Source organism: Pipra filicauda, unplaced genomic scaffold (assembly GCF_003945595.2).
Source record: "Pipra filicauda isolate LSUMZ 115617 unplaced genomic scaffold, ASM394559v2 scaffold654_size181887_pilon, whole genome shotgun sequence".
NCBI classification, from domain to species: Eukaryota; Metazoa; Chordata; class Aves; order Passeriformes; family Pipridae; genus Pipra; species Pipra filicauda.
In genome coordinates this window covers 113,770-134,014 of record NW_024104814.1, presented here as the reverse complement: position 1 = coordinate 134,014, position 20,245 = coordinate 113,770, and the positions used below count along the sequence as shown (strand labels likewise).

The following is a 20,245-nucleotide window of genomic DNA, read 5'->3' as shown; positions in this document are numbered from 1 at the left end:
TTATTTTTTTTTTCAGGACGGCTTGAATTCTTTGGTCCTTGATCTGGATTATCCAGCACTGAGGAAGAACAAGAACATTGATAATTTCTTAAATAGATGTAAGTTGCAAGTGGTCCTTGAACAATTACATAGTTGTGATCTCAGTCATAGGAAGCTGAGTGGTCAGAAATGCTTTACTGATGGTCATTGTACTGATTTTTATAACTCTGAGCTTCTATATTCAGAAGGCTTTGGAGGACTGTTTGTTACAGAAAGAAGTTTCATTTTGGGGAGTTATTATATTGCTGAAAATAATGTTGAAAAATACAAGCTGTAGATTTTTGTTTTCTTAAATACAGTTGGAAAAATCCTTTTATGTTATTTTTTTTTATCTTACGGATGTGTAGCTATATAATTTGCTAAGCATATCGCATATCCAAGTTATTATTCTTCAGGAATTCATTACACAAAATGTCAACATTGTTTATATAGTCATACTTGATCTAACCCACAGCCTTCTGTGGGTTTTTAAAACTAAAAACTAAAACTAAGGTTGTACCTTAAAATATGTTGGTGCATTTTTGCACCTTTGCATAGATGTGTGTGATTCTCCTCAAATTAATTGTAGACAGGATCTTGGAGTTCATTGAGCATATGGAAATGAAAGACTGTACATCAGAGTAGATGTATTTTGTCTTTTCAAAGTGATTTCTATCCATGTATATAAGCAGAATATTTTTCTTGTAAAAATAGTGGACCATTTGTTTAAAATGTAAGTTGCAGTGAGTAGGCCTTCTTGGAACAGCTATGCTTTGTGGGAGCTTATTTTGAGATCCATATTTTTTTAAAAAGCTTTTTCTTTTGCATAAGTTAAGGTTCCTGCAGATGCAGTCTTATCAGCAACTCGTTTTTAGAGTCTTTACTTGTAAGAGGTGTATTTCTGCTCTCTGTTGTCCTGGGACTCCTTGAAATATCCACTCGTGCTCCTCAGTTAAATGGTGGCCAGTGTAGTAATTTGTGGTGAGTTCTTTTGTTTGGAATTCAGTGCTTCTCTGTGAGGTTTGGCAGAGCCCTGTAGATGGACATACAGCTTTACAGTTGCCAATAAAGTCTCACTTGGAGAAATCACTTAAAATACAGTAAATAAGAAACAGCAGATTAGGAAGTAGAAGCATACTTTGGGATTATTCTCAGTTTGAGTTCAAAGGAATTCAAGCTGATATTTGTGAAAGAAAGGGTTTGAAACAGTATTTTAAGTATCTTTGTTACCTGCAACTAAGTGCTGTATGTGTAAAGTAAGGGAAAAACCCAGTGAAAATGACAGAAATAACATTTATCAGTAACTTCTATGAGCTGTTCAGATTCACTTTTACATTACTGTGGGAAAATAATTTAACCTTGTGAACAGGTTGGATTGGTTTGTTTGTTTGGTGTTTGTTTTGTGCAGCCCCTGAACATTCTTGCTGTCTGTCTGCCCTTTTTTGAAGGCTGTTGCTTCTTCTCCTCCTCTAGGTTCCCTCCAGTTGTTATTTTAAATATTATTAAGTATCTGATGTGGCCTACAGGCTACCAGCAATGGCAGAAACATGGAAATATACTTTCCTTCACAATTTTATTATTACCTTTTTTTGTTAAATGAGCTGACACTATACAATTGAAATAGCCAAATACTAATTAAAAAAATTCTGAGACATGTTACCAAGAAATTCATAGTAGTTTTCAAAGAGTTTTCAAAGGTGTACTTCATCCTCACCTGTTGAACTTCAAAAAAAAAGCATGTAAGACCGGACTATTTTGGCTCATAGATTGTGTGTCAGTGCATCTCTCTTAAGAATCACCCGTGTAACTTCTCTCAGGTTTCCATACTGCCTGGGAGAGAATGAAAAATAATGCTCCATATCTTCTGTGATTTACACTTAAAAAAATAATTCTGAAATGAGGGTCTGGTAAACATTTGAGGCTAGTAATCTATTGGCATTGCAGTGGAAAGAATCAGTCCTGGCAGTGATGTCTTTCAAAGTCCTTTCCAACGCAGGTGTTTGTGTGGTTTGTTATGTACCAGATTGGGGAACTGAGCAGAATTAAAGCAAAGAGTGGGGCGGTTTGTTTTTTCTTTTTGTTAAAACTAGTCGGGCAAAAGAAAAGCAGACCAGTTTCTGATTTTCATTTCACTTCACTGATACTTTGCCAGCACAAAACAAGCTGCTGGGGTGCAGGAAAAAATGGGGCAACAACTGGGTTCTTATTGGCTTTGCGATTTTATGCCATATGAAGTTGCTGAACCCATAGCTCATGTCTTCCTGGAAACTGTTCTGGGGGTAGCAAGGATCAGTGGAAAGAGCATTACACAGGCTTGCTGAAGCCTCTTGCTACCTTGGGCTTGGAAGAAGAGTTGGGAATTGTGTTAGGAATTTATGGAACTGTAAGTTGTTGCTCTCTTAGGTTAGGGAACAGTGAGTTCTTGTCGCTTGTGATTTTTCTCAGCATCTGATGAACTGTAGCAAATGCCTAGATGAGAACTGCTGTCAAAAGGTTCTGACAGACGCTGATGAGCAGTCTGTGCCAGGGGCCTGGAGCCTGCATCCTTCCTCAGGGCTTCCTGAAGGCAACCCCAGAGAGATGGCAGGGCCATCCCATGAGTTAGCAGTGGGGTGCACAGTAAAGCAGCTGAGGTGAAGTCATTGCGATTGTTTTAATCCGTATTGCACAAATCTTCAAAAGTTGTGGAGAATGCTAAATAATCATCACACTTTCGGTCAGTTTAATCACTTAATTCTTCCACAATAACACTTTGAGAAAGAATTTTTTTTTTTTCCTACCATATTCCCAGGGGTTTGTGTGCACTCTACTTCCAACCTACGTCAAGTCATTGCTATTAAGGTTAATGTTTTATTAATAGCTTAGTTTAGTTTAAAAATGAAATAGTTTGCACCTCAGCTGAGACATTAATTGATGTTCAGCTCAACTCATAGTTTCAAGCTGAAACTCGGATGTTTCAACTCATTTCACAAAGGCAGTTTATTAATTTCCCATACTATAGGAGTTTGATGTATCCTGTTTCTGTGACCACTTTGCTGAAGCAGCTTCTTCACTTGTTTAATATGCAAGAAATTCTTTCATTGCCTGCTTTCCCTTACTATTCTGATTTCTTACCACTTTCTCTGAGGTATTGACCTCAAGTGGAGCCTATATTTGTTGTAAGAGGCACATTAAGCATCTCATATAATACAACCCTTCCTTTTCAGTCTTTTATGTTGTTTTAATCAACTGTTGGGATTCTGGTTAAATTGCTGTGTTCTTTTAGAGTATTCATGGAAGGGAAAGCATAACGCAATATTTAATTCCTGAGACAATGAGAGGAATCTCATAGTCCTCTGAGAGCAAAAACTACTTTGCTTGTTTTAGAAAAGAAGGGTGAGTTTTCCAGCATGGGCTTGGTGTAACAAATCTTTCTTGGTGTTTTCTTTTCCTCTTCTATTCATCTAGACCAAGACAATAGGGTTGAGTAAATTCTTCTAAGTCATTTTTTCTGTCATCTGAGATTTACCAAGTGTTGAATCATGTCTTGGTGGCTTGTGCCTTTTTTGGTGGTCTCCCTTTCAGGTGCTACTTAGCCTATTGGCTGCTATAACTTCTGGGAGCAGAAAGTTAAATAATTAAATAACAGATTTAAGCAACAGTTGAAAATATTTGATCATTTATAATCTTATCATCAGGAATAGAAGGGCACAAAGAATGGATTTTGAGTAATCCAAGCAGCAGTGCAGGGAGTGGTGCCATCAACAGGCCTGGTACAATCCAGAAGTCTTGACTCCCTCAGTGGATCAGTGATTTCCTGTGCATTATCCAGCATCACTCAAGAACTAGAAACCTGTGTTGTTGAAATGATTTGCTGATATTTTGTAGGTTGGCAGACTTGCAGAGTGTAATGGCAATGGACGTATTTACAGTAGAAGGAACTTTTAGTGCAGATGTGACATTTGTGCAGCAGCTTTGCTGACCCCCTGAATAAACTTCCTAGAAAGTTGCTTTGGCCATTTTCCTCTCCAAGCAGACACTGCTTACTTGGAAGTTTTATCTGCTAAGGGTAATTTTTTGCAAAATTAACAGTCCTGGTTCCTTTGCTTGCATTTCGTTGTGTCACTTGAAGCTGCTGAATCATGTGCCAACCGTGCAGCCACCAACAGAAATGTGTTATCTGGTGTGGTGTGAGTGCCTGCCATGGCTGTAGCTCTTTGTGCTCCCTGCTTCCTGCCAGCCACACTGATGAAGTGTCATATGCCAAGAAGACTCTTAGAAATGTAGTGCACAGCAGAACTCACATTGAGTTAAGGAGCTAATCACTACTCTGGTTTTCTCTTGGCTTCTCTTAGAGCACTCCTTGCCAGGTCTTTGCTGTTGCCTCAGCAGGTTGGACTCCAGTTCTGTTCTTAATGACATTGTTCTAGTAAGAGTAGGGATGGGAGACGTACCAAATAAACAACTTTCCCAAGCAGAGCACGGAAGCCATAGTGTTTAACACAGAATGTCTCAGATGTATAAACAAGTTATATGTCAGTGTTATTAACCACTTTTCCATTTAGGTACTCAGTAGATACAAAGCAATTCAGTCCTGCCATCAGGCTTATTTTCATTAAGGAATCTGTTCTCTGCAGGCTAGAGGGCTGCTGCTTTCTGTTTCCCTGTCTTCTGCTCTTTTTGTCTGTGCAAGTCAAAATACTTCTTGTGTCCACCTCTCTTTTCTCTGGGGGGTGGAAGCACTACCCCGTCTGAAGCTGTGCCTTCTAGGTTCTGCTGCTTCTACAAGGTCTGCAACAGCTTCCTATTCTTCACACACCTTTGACCAGATATTATGTATGCACACCTAATGACTTCAGTCTTTCTGTTGTGCTTTCTGTTTGGTTTTGGTTGGGTGTGGGATTGCAGCACTTCCTGGCTGTACTTCAGTTTAACTTCTGGCTGGACTTGTGCCTAGGGCAGTAGCTTTTGACTTAACGTGCTCCACAGCAGCACTCACTGACTGACTGTGCCTGACCTTTGGGGTAAAATTGCATCCCCTTGCATTTTTATTCATCATATATACACAGCCCAGGACTGCTTGATACACATTCTTTTATTTAAAGAAAATAACCTTCATATGAACTTCTTTTTTTTTTTTTGTTTACTTTAAAAAGCAGAAAAGTGTGGTTTTCTCTTCCTCCCCATCCCCCTTTACTCTGCTAGTCAGGTATTTTTTCTGTTTTCACAAGCATTTGCAACCTTCAGCCACATTCTTGCTGCCAGCTGTCAGTGACCGATCCAAACACTGCCCTTTCAGAAAGTGAAACTTCATTTGTTTAAAGATTGTAGTGCCATTTTTAAACAGTAAATCAAAAGCTGTCTTTAAACACTCTTGGTATCCAGCATTCCCTGTCCTTCCTGTGTTAAAGAAGAAAACTGAATCATAGGTGGTGATATTCTCACGTTTAGGACTTCTACTCAAATGTCACAATATTTTTATCAGATTCCATTATATTCTGGGTCTGAGGAGTCCATCTAATTCCTTCCTTTAAACATAACATTTTTCTGCTGCTGGGCTTTGTTCTTTTGCAAATTTATGAGGCTGTAAGATGCAAACTGTGGTATCTGTGCATACAGATACCACAAATTTGCAAACTTACCTGTGTGAAATCTTCCAAAAATTCAGAACTCTACTAAAAGGCTACTCTTGGAAAGGTCTCCTGCACCTTGAATTAGATCATGTTATGTGATATGTGAACTACATCATATGATCCAGCATGGGTTGCAATTATGACAGGGCTTCAGGGTTAATCTAAACTTGCCTTCTTGCACCCCAGTTTTTTTGTTTCAGATTAGTTCCATGCATTGATTATCTGTTCCATATCTGTAAAATTTTATGCCAAAATAGACAATCCATCTATGTAACTGATACCTTCACAACACTTGCATCCCTAGATGATACTATTTTTAACTAAGATTATTAAATCTTAGTTAAAGGGGTTGAGAGGGGTGACTTCATTGCTCTCTAAAGAGGGGCGAAGTGGAGAGGAAGGTCTCTCTGGTGTCCAGTGACAGGACATGTGGGAATGGTTCAAAGCTGCACCAGGGGAGGTTTAGACTGGACATTAGGAAGCATTTCTTTACCAAGCTGGTGGTCAGACACTGGAACAGGCTTCATAGAGAGACGGTCAATGCCCCAAACCTGTCAGTGTTTAAGAGGCATTTGGACAATGTCCTTAACAACATGTTTAACTGTTGGTGAGCCCTAAAAGGTCGGGCAGTTGGACTGATGGTAGCTGTGTGTCCCTTCCAACTGACAGGGCTCTATACTATTCTATCCTATTCTAGCCTATCTCTTAGCTAAGAAAGTAGGATTTCTCCATTCTCAACATTTCCCAGGGATGATAAAACTGGGAACTCCTCTGTTGGTTGCTTCATATATTACTGGGTTTTTCATTGCTTAATCACAATGTTTAATGCTTAAAGAGTTTCACTGGAGCTGTAGTAGCGTGGTTTGTAGTTTCTGCATTCTGTTTTGAACACAGAAATATTCTCTTGAGTTTCTGATCAGAAATTGAGCTATGTAAAACTACATAGCTCAATTTCAATGTGTTGAAATACTTACCATCTCATTTCACACATCTGAAGGTATTTGTAACATCTTAGAAACATTTGAAAATAAATTCATGTGATTCCTGTCCGTCATGAGATGTAATATTGTGTTCAAATATGTAGTTGCACATTCTCTCTGCCTTGAAATTTGCTGATGTTCCTTCTCTACTGCTGCTTCCTGTGATTTACATTTATTATTATTTGTCTTGTGCCAGAGCTTCCTATCTGCAGTTAAATAAGCTTCCAAGCACAGTCTTCCCTTCTCAATCTGCAAAATTAGTTCACATTATTAACAAAATAATAAACTTGGTGTGGGTGAAGCACTGTTGCTGTCCTGTGCTTCCTGTCTAAGCTTTCCTGATTCACACTCTGGCTTACTTCAGTCTTACTGGTACACTGAATGTAGCAAATGTATTTACTTTTTGAGGTTTTAATTGCCTCTGTCCTTACAACTTTACTAGCAGGCTATTGCCTCGTTATTAACGTTAATCTCCTCCCTTCCTTGTCACATTTAATCTTTTCCACAGAAGAAGAAAGTTGGAATTGCATTTTTGTATTACACAGGTTAGGAAGAATCACTGGAGGTCAAGTGGTCCAACTCTGCTGGAAGTCAAACCAGTTCTGATGTTATATTACATCATCCAGGTCCTTGTGCAGTTGAATTTTGAAAATTTCCAAAGACAGAGGTTTTGTAGCTCTACTGGGCAGTCTGCTCCATTCCCCAATTCTTGGTATTCTTTTCCTACAAAGTAGAATTTCCAGTGTTTCAACTTATCTGTTGACTCTTGTCCTTTCACTTTGCACCCCTTAAAAGTAAAGCCTCATTTCAGCTTCTGTTGAAGCCAACCATTTGTTCATCCTAAACTGAACAATTCAGTTCTCTCAGCTTCTCTATGAATACCACGTGAAGCATCCTGGTGGACTTCCATAAAGCTGGCGAATGCTTTGATATTTTTCGCGCACTGAGGACCCCAAAATTAGACATAGCATTCCAGATATGGTTTCACAAGTGACAAATAGAGGAGGAAATCTACTTCCCCCTTCCCTCAACCTATTGGCTATGGATTTACCCATGCAGACTTGTACACAGTCAGTGCAAAGGCTGGCTGCTTGTTCCTCTTTGCTTGGCTTATTGTCCACCAAGGCTGTCAGGTCCTCTTTCTCAAAGTGCCATCCTATACTGTTGTGTGATGTTGCATCCCAGCTCCAGGACTCTGCACGTGCTGTCGTTGAACTCTTTGAGCTTCCTGTCAGCTCATTTACTCATCCTGTCTGGGTCACTCCTAAAAACCGCCCTGCCCTCCAGTGTATCAGCTTTGAACTTAAAACCACGGACTGTGACTCCAGCAAGTATTCCACTCACCTGGTAACTTCTCTGTGCAATCCACGTTGGCGTTAATTGGCTACAAAGATGCTTTGAGATGCTGTGTTGAAAGTCATGCTGCAGTATAGGAAAGGATGTATGTACTACTCTCCCCTTGTGCACCAAGACAGACATCTTGTCATAGAAGGAAATCAGGTTAATCAAACATAGTTTGTCCTTTTTAGATCCATTCTGGCTGTTCTTATCCTTTCTTGTCCATCAAGTGTTTGGAAGCGGATTCCAGAAGGATTTGCTCTGTGCTTGTTGTAGGCAGTGTGGTCAGCCTGCTGGTCCAGCCTGTAGCTTTCTGAATCCTCGTTGTTGCCCTTCTAGAGAATGGACATGACATCTGCCCTTTATCAGTAATCAGGAGCCTCCCCAAGTTGTCATGACCTTTCAAAGGTGATAGAGAACACGCTGGCAATGGTGTTTACTGGCTTGTTCAACATACTTGGATGCGTCCTGTCTCATCACCTGGTGTACGTCAAGTTGGTTTATTGGTCCTTAACTTCCCCTACTGCAATAGTTTGCTGTTCCACACTCAACTATTGCCTTTGAGGAGCTGGGAGGCCTGTGAGCAGAGCTTGAGAGTGAAGTCTGAGGCAAAAAAGATCATCGAGTACATTGGTCTTCTCCATGTCCATGGCACTAGATCCCCTACCTCACTGAGAGCAGCAGGCCCATATTTGCCTCATTCTTTCTTTTATTGCCAGTGTATTTATAAAGGCTCTCATTGCCCTTCATAACCGTGGCAAGTTTCAATTCCAGCCAAGCTTGGCTTTCCCAATTCTATCTTTGCTTGTTTGAGACATTCCTGCTGGATCACTCGTACCCGTTTGGGACATCTCTGCTTCCATGGTCCAAACCTTTGCCTTTTGTGCTTGACTTGAGGCAGAGGTTGTCCATTTAGCTGGACTGGCTCCCCCCTGCCATTCCTGTTCAATTTCTAGCTAACTAGAACAGACTGTTCTTGTGCTATGAACATGTCATCTTTGAAGATCAACCCACTCCTCTGCCCTTCACAGCAGCTTTCCACAGGATCCTGCCAGTGAGTTTCCCAATCAAGCTGTAGTCTGTTCTTCTGAAGTCCAAGGTCTGCTATTTTTCTTCCTCATTTCTGTTAAGAGTCTTAAGTTCCACCACAGTTGCTTCAGCTAAGGCTCCCATAGACTTTGTCTTCCTGGGCCAGATCGTTCTTGTTTGTGAGTAATAGACCAGAGCACCTCCCTGATTTGGCTTTCTGCTTGCTTGGAACAAAATAAATGTTCTTGATAGTCAGGCATCTCCTGGATTGCTTGTAGCCTGCCAAGCTGCTCGTTTTAAATATGTAGGGATGGTTAAGCTATTTACTAGATGTTCATTATCATTAACTTCCTCGGACTAGGTCATCTTTAATGTCGTACTGGATTAACTGTATCTCTGATCCTTTTTTCCTCCTGTATTCAGATCTGAGATCTTCTTTCATGCCTTTCTAGGGATCAAATTCCATGGTATTTGACCCTAAACAGGGATCTCACAATATACACCTCTACTCCTCTCTGAATATAAGCATCCACAGCTTTTCATACAATTTTATGCTCTTCCCTGGTAGAGTTCTTGCTCCAGCCACCTGGTTGCTTTGTTTTGCTTCTTCTCAGTGTGTGCGGGGAGGGGGGGGGGGGCTTGCCATGCCTAAGAAAGATTACCTCCCGTATTATGGATTCCATTCATTGTTTCCATTATCTTTTGTCCTTGTAATAAGAATAGACTTAAAAAATGCATTTAGCCAGGAATGCATTCGTAGCATGCTTCATTTGCAAAATTAAAGAGTCTAGGACTTTGCGTGTTTTTAGAATTTGTCAGAGATCAGAATTTCGCTGGTTTCCCTTACGGATTCTCACAACTGCCAACAAGACACATACTGACAGCCAGAGCTTATCTGCAGAACATTATACCAGAGAATACTTGAACAGAGCATTGTAGACATCATTTTAAGAAGTGTAGTGAACACCAAAAAGCACTTTGAGATGGCCAGCAGTTACATACTCATAGGTAAACTTGAATCAATGTATCGGATGGAATGAACGAGTGGATCTGAAGTCATGTCTTTGCATGATCCGTAGTTGTACATGAAGGTTGCCATTTGACTGCTGTTGAACCCTCCAGCTGTGTAGGAGCAGGTCGCAGCTGCAGTGGTTTGTGTGTACCAAGTCCTCTACCCCTGCACAACAGGCATCTCTGCCTCTCTTCATTGCCAGAGTCTTCTTGTGAGCTTTTGAGTGATTATTAGAGGTGTGAAATGAGAATCAGCAAAGTCCAAAAGACATTTCAGTTGTTACAGCTAAAGGTAGAGGGTAATGGTTTCCAAAGAATAATGAAAGGGGATATTTAGAGTGACTGCAGATTTCAAGAATTATCAAGAAAACTCTAAGCATTTAAATGCAAATAGCTTATTTTTACTCTAAATGAAAAATTACAGAGAAAATTCTTGTATTCTGTTAATACGTGCATTATCACAACTTCTATTTGATTTGTTTTAGATGAGAAGATTGTGGAAAAAATCCGAGCTTTACAAATGAAAGCTGAAGACTATGATGTTGTAAAGGTGATTGGAAGAGGGGCTTTTGGAGAAGTGCAGCTGGTAAGAATGTAATGATTTAATGTTTAGAGAGATTTCCAGTTCTAGCCAAAACCTTCCTCAGTTTTCCACACTTTATATCTAAAAATGCATTGTTATAAAGAATAAGTATTATTTTCATTGTGTCATGAGGTCATTTCTGCACATAGTAGACAGTACATCTGAGTTTAAAATGTGATGGATTGGAAGGGAAGGACTTGGGAAATAGTTTATTATCCTTTGATCAATGTCAAAAAGGCAGTTCATGGCAATTCTAAATTTTTTTGGCCACAAGCTTCACTGTATAATAATGTCTGAAACCTTCCTATGAAAGAGCAAGTATATAGTGTGACAAAAGAATTTTGATTTGCTCTTATAATTGTAATGCTTGCATTGCGTTTAACTGACATGACTCAGGATTTTTAAAAGATTCATTTTTTAACATTGTCCCCTCAACATTGTATGCTCTATAATAACTAAAGTAAGAATGAGAGTACTTTGTAAATTTTTATTGTAGAGAAATTCTATTTAAAAAAAAGGCAAAATACAAAAAACCCCTTGGTGTATCACGCATAGTCTGATTTTCGTTTAATTTTGGTTTTTCCCAGACTTCCAAGTCCTAATATGTGATAAGTGACACAAAAATGTGCACATACGTATAAGATGGATTGATATGTCAGTTTTGAAATAAGCCTTGGATGTAAGCACCAAATAGAATCTGAAATACAAACACCAAGGACAAGTTATCATGAGTTTACAGATAACTGTGCACCAGCTAATCCAGGATACTTTTCTCTGTGAGCATTTTTAGTGGAAGAGAGCTGTGGAGCAAGTAAATGGAAAGTGGAGCAACTAATTTGCAGCAATTGAAACTTGTTATCTTGTTACCACAAGGTAACAAAAATTACCCTTTTGCTTTTTGACATGGAACTGACATTTTACTGTTATGTGCTATTTTTGCACTAGGAAGCTGGGAAAATTATATTGTCTTGTAATACATAAGCATTTTGGAAAATACAAAGATGTGTTGGGGTTTTGTTGAGGAATGTGGTAAAATTCTGTAAGCTGTGAAGTACTTATAGAAGGTATACAGTGTAAAATAGTAATACATTTATGATCCATTTATAAAATTCTTTGTATTTTCCATATTAGCGTTGGTGAAATTAATGGAAACCAGGGAAGAAAACCTAAAATTATCCTGAAACTGTGACTAGAGTAAAGCTATTTGCATGACTAATGGATAATTTGCAAATTTAGATGTTATTTATGCGGCAGACAGCAACATTTAATCAGCAATTTTTATTCATTTGTGTCATTTTTGAGACACCTTCATCCAAGTCTGGCAACATGAGAATGTAGCAGCCTCTTACCTATTTTTATCAGGGTCATTTGCACTTTGTTTTTATCCAGAAGAATGTATGAAGTCTGCAGTGGAGTATTTCCAAAAATCCCCATTTTCTAACAAGACTTTAAAAAATTAATATGTATCTTTATATGATTCTATATCCTTGCTGGCAAGAAATTAAAACCAAAACCAGAACCTTTAGCAGAACCTTACCTATGTGTGAAAGGGCTGCTGCAGGGAGCTTTGTAAGAAAGCAGACTGTTCCTTGTCTTTTCACTGACAGACACATCAAATGGCTTGTTTTAAAGTCCTTGATTAGATGTTTTTATCTTTATGTATATCCACTTGTAGCAGCAAATAGAGACTCTCCTTTTTCATGCGCTTGCATGGGAAGTCAGTGAAAAGTCAAGTCCTAAGGAGCAGAGTTCCTCCTCTATTTGCTGAGTAGGGGTGAGATGAAAAAGAGAAGATCCCAATAACAGAAGCTGTGCCTTTTTTGGGTGTCACACTCATATATTTGCTGGAAGGATCCAAGAGAATTGTATTTTTGATGTGCTTCAAAAATGAAGATGCATTTTCATATATGTATTTCTAAAGATAAAAGGGTTTTTCTAAATAATCCATGTCATGCACAATTTAGATTTTGAAGAAGAGCTGATTTTTCAGTGTCCGTGCTGCAGTTAGGCAGTTTGAGGGATCTGAAGACAAACTATTTTTCATTTGCCTGACCATGAAAATGGCAAAATGCTTGGTAACCTGGTTATATAATAATGTTTTTTGGGTTTTGTTTTTGTTATGTTGGGGTTTTTTTATTCTTTAATAAGCCCTTCAAAAAAGCAGGAATGCTTGGTGCTGGAGGGGAACTTCTGTGTGTTCAAATAGAACTCTTCTGTACTTTATGTCAATTTAAGAGAACACCATTTTTCTGTAATGTAAAAATATAAGTTGAAATCATAATGTTATGCAGTCTTACAGCTAAAAAGCAGTGGGCTAATAAATACAATTGCAGATCTGAACTAATATTAGCTGGTGATGTGGACAGACATACCTAGATTTTTTTCCTCACAAGGTATGATACAAATTTAAACTATTGAGCTAAGCTATATCTATTTCTACTTCATTTAAAATGCTAACACCACTGTTGCAGATGATGGATTTGCAGTAAGCAAAATATTTTGCAATACTTTCTGCGATCAAAATAGAAATTTGCTTCAGTGGGGACTCAATGCAGAAAGAACCATAAATAAAACATGATTAACTATGTGAATTAATGAATGTTTTGTTATCAGTGTGTGCTGTTGTGCATAGGTATTTGTAGCACAAATATTTATTATATGTTTCTAATGATTATATTAGAATGCTTATTTTTTGGCTTGTAATATTTACAGCATAAACTAGGCAGCTATGACCTCTGTCATTTAATTTTATTTTCCCCGTGTCTTCTGCTCCAGTATAGCATTTTCTTGTTGAAGTGGTGTGGAGTGATCAACTTTCCAGATTCTTTCAGAAAAGGGAAACAAATTCTCTACTGTTGTATCTTACAGTTAGATTGTATTTTAAAAGCCTCACTTTTCTCCCTTCCTCTGCCCTCCAAAAAATTAAAAAAATTCAGTCCCGTAAAGAGAGATCAGATGATTCTGGTTTGAGCATCTGACTTCGGTGGAAAAACAATTTCCTTACAGCTCCAGAAGTATTAAACTCTACACTTGAGCTCTGGTCTCTGGTTTTACTGGATCTGTAGTGATGGGGAAAGCTAAGAAAATAATTGCCAGCTGCCAGACCACTTCTTCTTTTATGCAGTGCCGTGAATAAAAGTGACTGGTGTTTGGGCAGACAGAAAAATTGAATTATGGTGCTTAATATGTTACTTGTGGTTTATGCAGAAACAGTAATTTATGAAAGCACATCCTGAGTACCTCTTGTTTGTTTTCACTTGAGGAAAAATCCTCTTGATATGAAATTGAAACTTATCTTTAGTCCCTTCTCCCAGATCTAACCATGAAGGACTGCAACATTGCAGTGACACACCAGACTGACCTGGTCATGTACTGGAAGAGAAAACTAAAGCAAAACTAAAGCTTTCTTGTGTTTGAGTGCTAAAGAATGGTCTGGGTGTCAGTCTTTACTGTGCGATTTCTTAGTGTTGCAAACCAGCAGTTGTCATGGCCTGCGTAAAGAGGTGCTGGTTTACTTTTTTCCATTAAGTGCTTTGTTTATTAGGTTTAGTTCCTGTCCACTGCGGTCGTGCAGCTCTGTAATTGAGCAGATAAAGTCATGGTTTTTTACCTGAAAATTTGTCAGAATATGAACTTCGGTGCCCTATCCATAGTCGTATGTTATGGCTCTATTAAGTATTTTAGGATACTTGTGATTACTTCAAGCCTTGGAGTTCATTTCAAAACTCCACTCTAGGACCTTCATTTTCTTTCAATCATAAAAGAGACAGTACTATTGCCAATGCTGCGTATTCAATCTGATAACTTCAAATAGATATGTTATTTTCTTTGCCTACAGATTGTCTTCTGGAGTGGATGCTGTAGAAATTATGGGTGCGTTTTGCGTGTGCTCCTTTACTGAAGGTCTTAGATTGTTGAAGCACAGTAGAGTGAAATTCTTTTTTCTTAATGCATTTTCATGAGTTAAATGAGGCCATGTTACTCAGTGCTAATGGCATGAAGGGATTTTCCTACCTATTTTGAGAGTTACTGTGGTGAGCTGCAGTTTAAATTTGGCAGGTCCTTTTAACAGTTGGAAGAAATTGAAACATCATGACAGTTTAATACATGAATAATCTGCTGTATGAGCCAATATCTGTATGTACAAATATAGCTCTGGGTGAAGAGTACAGTGACTAGCAGCTAAAAAGGCTGTCTCCAGGGGCCACGGTGGTGATAGAAGCAGTAATATCAGTGGTAGGTCTGTTCCCCTGCAAGGTGTGCCAAGACACGCTCAGCCTCTGGGTGTGCCATACCAGTTATTGCTTTGGTTCCTTGATTTTTGTACAGAGAAAGAACCTATCTTGAAATTTTCTCCAGAAGTAATTTAGCCAACTAATAAGCTATTGGCACTACTTTAGAGAGGTGCACAGGCTGTGATTTTGGGTCTCCCCACCCCTGTTTACTTTGCCTCTCCTGTGCATGAGCTTGTTTCAGGCTGTGCTAATTTTCAACAATTTTTTTCCCAAAGTAGTGGGAGACAGGTGTTCTTTTAAATGAAGGCAGCTGCACTAACTACACCTATGCAAGAGTACACACCAACTTTAGGAACTGTAAACTACTAAATACATTGCAGAGCTTTACATGAACTTTCACAGAAAATGCATCTTCAATTAAACAGTATCTTTTTGTGGTTTCTGGTCTTTGTGTTTCTTCTGGTTTTGGGCAGGATTACAAGAGCTCTACTTTGTGGAGTATAGTTTGTGGTGTACCACCAAATCTTTGTAAATAATCCCATGTGGGATTAGTAAATGGGAAGGAGTTAATTTTCAAAATCCTTTTTTAGGACACCCTCACTAGCTGACTTAATTGTTAATATCTTAAAATGTGCTTATAGAGTTGTTAATAAAGGTAGATATCCTGTTTCTGTTCTGGTGTTAGGCTGGAGGTTTTTTGGTCTAACTATACAGAAGGTTGTTGGTTAGTGTTAAACTATGCAAGGTACTAATACTAAAACCTCTGCACCTATATCTTGAAAGCAAAAAGCCCCAATTTCAAGTAAGTTCTTAAATAATCCTGTTTCTATTCATGTTCTCACTCTTTCCAAGATTACCCCCTCCACTGATACTTCTATTCCTTCAGCAATATTATTTTCTACTGCTCCTCTGCAGCAGGAGACTCCCAGATTTGTAGACCAAATAGATGCCTCTCTGAAGCTTTGCACTGCAGATGTAGTGGACCTGAAACATTTACAGGTGTTCAGAAAAAGCTTCTGTTCTTTCAAGTAGCGTAATTAAACTAGTGCAAAACTAAGGTCGGGAGATCTGCTTTATTTTTCTAAATGTGAGAGTTTTAAATGCACCAGAAAATCATAATTTCTATTTCTGGTGCATTTCACAAATTTCACAAATCGATTTCAGAAATTAGTCCACTGAATTTTTTATTTTAACAGGAAGAAAATATGCAAAACGTTAAGGTGCAGTTAATTTATTTTTTTCTGCTGACTCAGACATTTTACAGCTGAATACTTCTCACCTTGATTTCTGTAAGGAACACTCAAGAATGTTAAAAACCTGATGCTTTAGTAGTTGTTTCATAAAGCAGCATAAGTCTCATATTGTTTAATTAACAGAGTAATGACTGCAGTGTGTAATTTAAGGATTTGGTTTCATGTTTGCATTCAGATGAAGTTTTCCAAAATATTTTCATATTTTTTCATAGAAGTTTTAATTCCAGTTTTCCAATAAGGTTTATGTTACTAATTTTGCACCATTTAAAGTGAGTTTAAGAACTATTTAGGAAAAGAAAGAAATAGGAGCAATCTTTACCTGGTGCAAAATAAAAATTGGCAGAGGCTGAAGCCGACTGCTTGCAGAATTTCTAACATGAATGACTTAAATGGCTAGACAGTGTTCAGAATAAGAAAATACAAACACGGACTTTATTTCTCCTTACATGATCTAACTTTTGATGGGGGAATAGCATTTCCTTTTTTTTCTGTGAACAGTCATTTTATCTTTTTAGTGTTCTGGGTGATTTGAAGTAGGCACCTTCACTGAGAAAATGTTAAGAGCAGTTCAGGTCTTTAGAGAAAGGTGGTACTTTTCTCATTCTGAGTTTTGCGTTGGGTTTTTTGGAGTTTTTTTTCTTTATCATATGCTCGTGTTGCTGCATCTTCAAAGAAACAGGCACCTCCCAAGAGCTTCTGCTCATGGCCCAGTGGCTCCTCTGCTGCGATTGCAGTGGCAGCTGCAGCCCTTGTCCAGTCTCTGGCATATCTTCCTTCCCAGGGCATCCTTCTTGTTCCACCCCTGCTATGGTGGTTTTTCTGAGCGGCTGTTAAGCTTTTCTTTCCAGGTTTGGAAGTTCTCAAATCCTTACTGGGTAGAAAATCAGGTGTATGAAGACCTGGAGGCATCACATCCCAGAAGGCAGTTTGCACATAGCAGAAATATATTGTGCTGGTGTTCAGGTTTTTAATGAGGCATTTAAAAAAAGTTGATTCTCTTCTTTCTCAACGAACAGGTTCGCCATAAAATGACACAGAAAGTTTATGCAATGAAGCTACTTAGTAAATTTGAAATGATCAAGAGATCAGATTCAGCCTTTTTCTGGGAAGAAAGAGATATCATGGCCTTCGCCAACAGTCCGTGGGTGGTTCAGGTAAGGAAGATATGTAAGAGTAAAATAATAATAATAATAACAACAACAGCAATAATAACGATGATGTAATAAATATTTTCCAGTCTTAGGCTGGTTTTGAATTGACACCTAAACTCAAATCGCAGTTTTCTTTTTAAAAATACACTTTTACAGCAATTTCACTGAGTTTTGAGTATTTGGCTGTGTTAGAAAATAGATTAATTTACATTTTAGTCACCACAAATGCATCATAAAACAGAATGAAACAGACTTTTGAAATACCAATATAATTATTTGGAATAATAGGGAATTTATCTTTCCAACTAAGAAAAATTCTGTACAGAAATGTAGAAACAAATGTCAATATTTTTTCCAGTCTTTCCTTCTGATACAGTCAGTTGATCACAGGCAGTTAGTATTAAGAGTGATTTAAACAGTCACTGTCTTTTCATCAGCAGTTTGGTCTATGGGTGAGTGTGCACCCCGGTATCCTGCAAGACCAGAGCAGTGGTTTGCTGAAACCGTCTTCTGTTTGGTGATCAGTTAGAGCACCTGAGCTTGGAAGTAAAATCCAAGTAATGGAGAGTTGGCTTCTTCAGTTGTCTTGAGCACCATTGCTCGCAGCTGTCTCCTGAGATGTATCATCACGGTGTTGTAATGTGAATTATGCCTTTGGGAGGAATCAGTACTGCTTATTGCCTTTTGTTGTAACCGGTGAATTACACCAGTTAATAAAATGGGTAGTGAAAGCATGTGCTTGGAGAAACTGTTAGTACCTAAGTTTGTTAAATAACTAATACATCTAAGTGCTCTCATGTATATTGCCATGCCTCTGTGTATTTAATAAGACTGGCCTGAAGCTTTCCATATATTCTTTATAACTTCATGCAAGAAATGTTTTACAAGGTTTTTTATTTACTTGATTTGTTCTTTGAACATGTTCTGTGCCCTTGCCTATATTCAGCAGAAATACTTAACCAAATAGATGATTTTTTTATTTAGTTCTTTGTTCTAGTAACAGCAGTTGTCAGGAATTATTTTTATTTTTCACATGCAGTTGAAAGGAACGAGAAATGCATGACATGGATTTTCAAAGGAAAGTGTCACAAGCAGGATATAAATGTATGTCTGTATGTGCAAATAGCAAATGAACAAAAGTGTAGTTGCAAGTGTGCCTTCTCTGGTAAAGTGTATTAGTGTGATATATTTAGGTAATGTGGTCCAGTGGGACAGGACATCGAGCTGGTTTGAAGAAAATGTAGCTCCTGTTCTGAGTTAGAAACTGGGACAGATCACACTGCTTCTCTGTGTCTTGTTTTTAATATGAAAAACAAATGATACCAGAGCCCTAGATAATTTTAATTTATTTTTTTTAAATTAAATCCCTTGAGGGCAATAATGAAAGTGCTGTATAAAGGCATAGTGCTGTTATTTATTATTGTGTAATATTAATATATTTACATGTGAGAATACAGAGACTATTTTGGATTTTAATTTAGACTTTGATGACCAAGTGCATTATCTTACTATATAATGCATATATTATCCATTTGTGAAAACAAATACAGTGCAATATGTATGTATTAAAATATATATTTCTAATCTAGGTCTTCTGTCGCTAGTTATACAGTTAATTTTAATCTAAAAGTCAAATCTCCATAATAACATACCTGCCTTACATGGTTCCTCATCTTCCACAGATTCCCTTATTTTCCCTTCCTCCTTTCCATACATCCTATTTTCAGTTCCCTTTAAATTTTGTGTGTGTAATTTAAAGATGTGAATAATTTTAGATTTTAAGGTAAAGGAGCAGTATTCCCTGAGAAATAAGGTGAGACTTTCAGAGACTTTTTCACACCAGCCTTTGAACATTTGATAGTAATGCTTTTGATGGCTTGGGCTATTTTCAGACTTGGTGATTGCTGAGTGAGATCTCTAAAACTTTCAGCACTTTAGGTCTGAAATACATTTTAAAGAGATAACTTATTTTCATTATCATGCCAGTAGGAAACATACTGACTGCAACCTATGCCAGATCAGTATTTTATTGTTAAGGATAATTTCTTTGTATTGTGTTATAGTTGTTTTCAGTAACATTTTGGTTTTCTTTCTTATTTCAATATATGTTGATTTAGGACAAAATCAGTGGTGACTTTGTGAACAAGTACAGAGTTAAGGAGTTTATAATACACACAATTTAGAAATAGTCTGAGTTGCTGCTCACTGTTTAGGTATTTTCAAATCATTATGTGATGCTCCCTTTCTCAGATTTGATACTTTGCATTTTGACTCAGTGATACTTTTTAATGTCAAGAAATATGGATATATAGATATATATATATAAACCTATATTATTAAAAAAATCAGGAAGTCTTTTATCACTTTCTTTAAAATGAAGATGAAGGGATTTTGAAATTCAGTAAATTTCAAAGTACTGTCATAATTAATAGAAAATGTAGATTGTCTGAATGTAAAAAGTAAAGTTATTTACATAAGTTTTGACAAGATATTCTCAGGTTTAACAAAATTTCAAGATAAGGGGCTTTATTCTTTTTACTAGATGTCTCTGAAAAGTAATTGCATTTTTTTCTTTCTTTTTTATTAATGTTGCAGCTATTTTGTGCCTTTCAAGATGACAAGTACTTGTACATGGTAATGGAATACATGCCAGGTGGAGATCTCGTAAACCTTATGAGCAATTACGATGTGCCTGAGAAATGGGCCAAGTTCTACACAGCCGAAGTTGTTCTTGCTCTTGATGCAATTCACTCCATGGGCTTGATACACAGAGATGTGAAGCCTGACAATATGCTTTTAGATAAACATGGGCATCTGAAGCTGGCAGATTTTGGCACTTGTATGAAAATGGATGAAGTAAGTACGCAACTGAATAATTTATTATATATAAAACTGTAATTCTAGGGTTATTTTCTTATGAATTATAATACACAAAAGAAAGTTCATCAAATGGTGTACCTGGTTAGAAAGCCGTTTCTTGTCTCCTAGTTTTAAATATGAGTACTCTAAATAGTGTAATTTTTTTATAATAAACT

At 37.7% G+C, this 20,245-nt stretch overlaps 1 protein-coding gene across 2 annotated transcripts in view; it reads left to right on the top strand.

The window, feature by feature from the left end:
- Positions 1–20,245, top strand: part of ROCK2 (Rho associated coiled-coil containing protein kinase 2) — a 99,679-nt gene that overhangs the window by 41,165 nt on the left and 38,269 nt on the right. For both annotated transcript variants that reach the window (XM_039388475.1, XM_039388476.1), the window contains exons 2-5: positions 17–98; positions 10,474–10,574; positions 17,076–17,213; positions 19,806–20,066. In XM_039388475.1, coding sequence (XP_039244409.1) covers positions 17–98; positions 10,474–10,574; positions 17,076–17,213; positions 19,806–20,066 — 582 coding nt within the window. The remainder of the gene's footprint in view (positions 1–16; positions 99–10,473; positions 10,575–17,075; positions 17,214–19,805; positions 20,067–20,245) is intronic.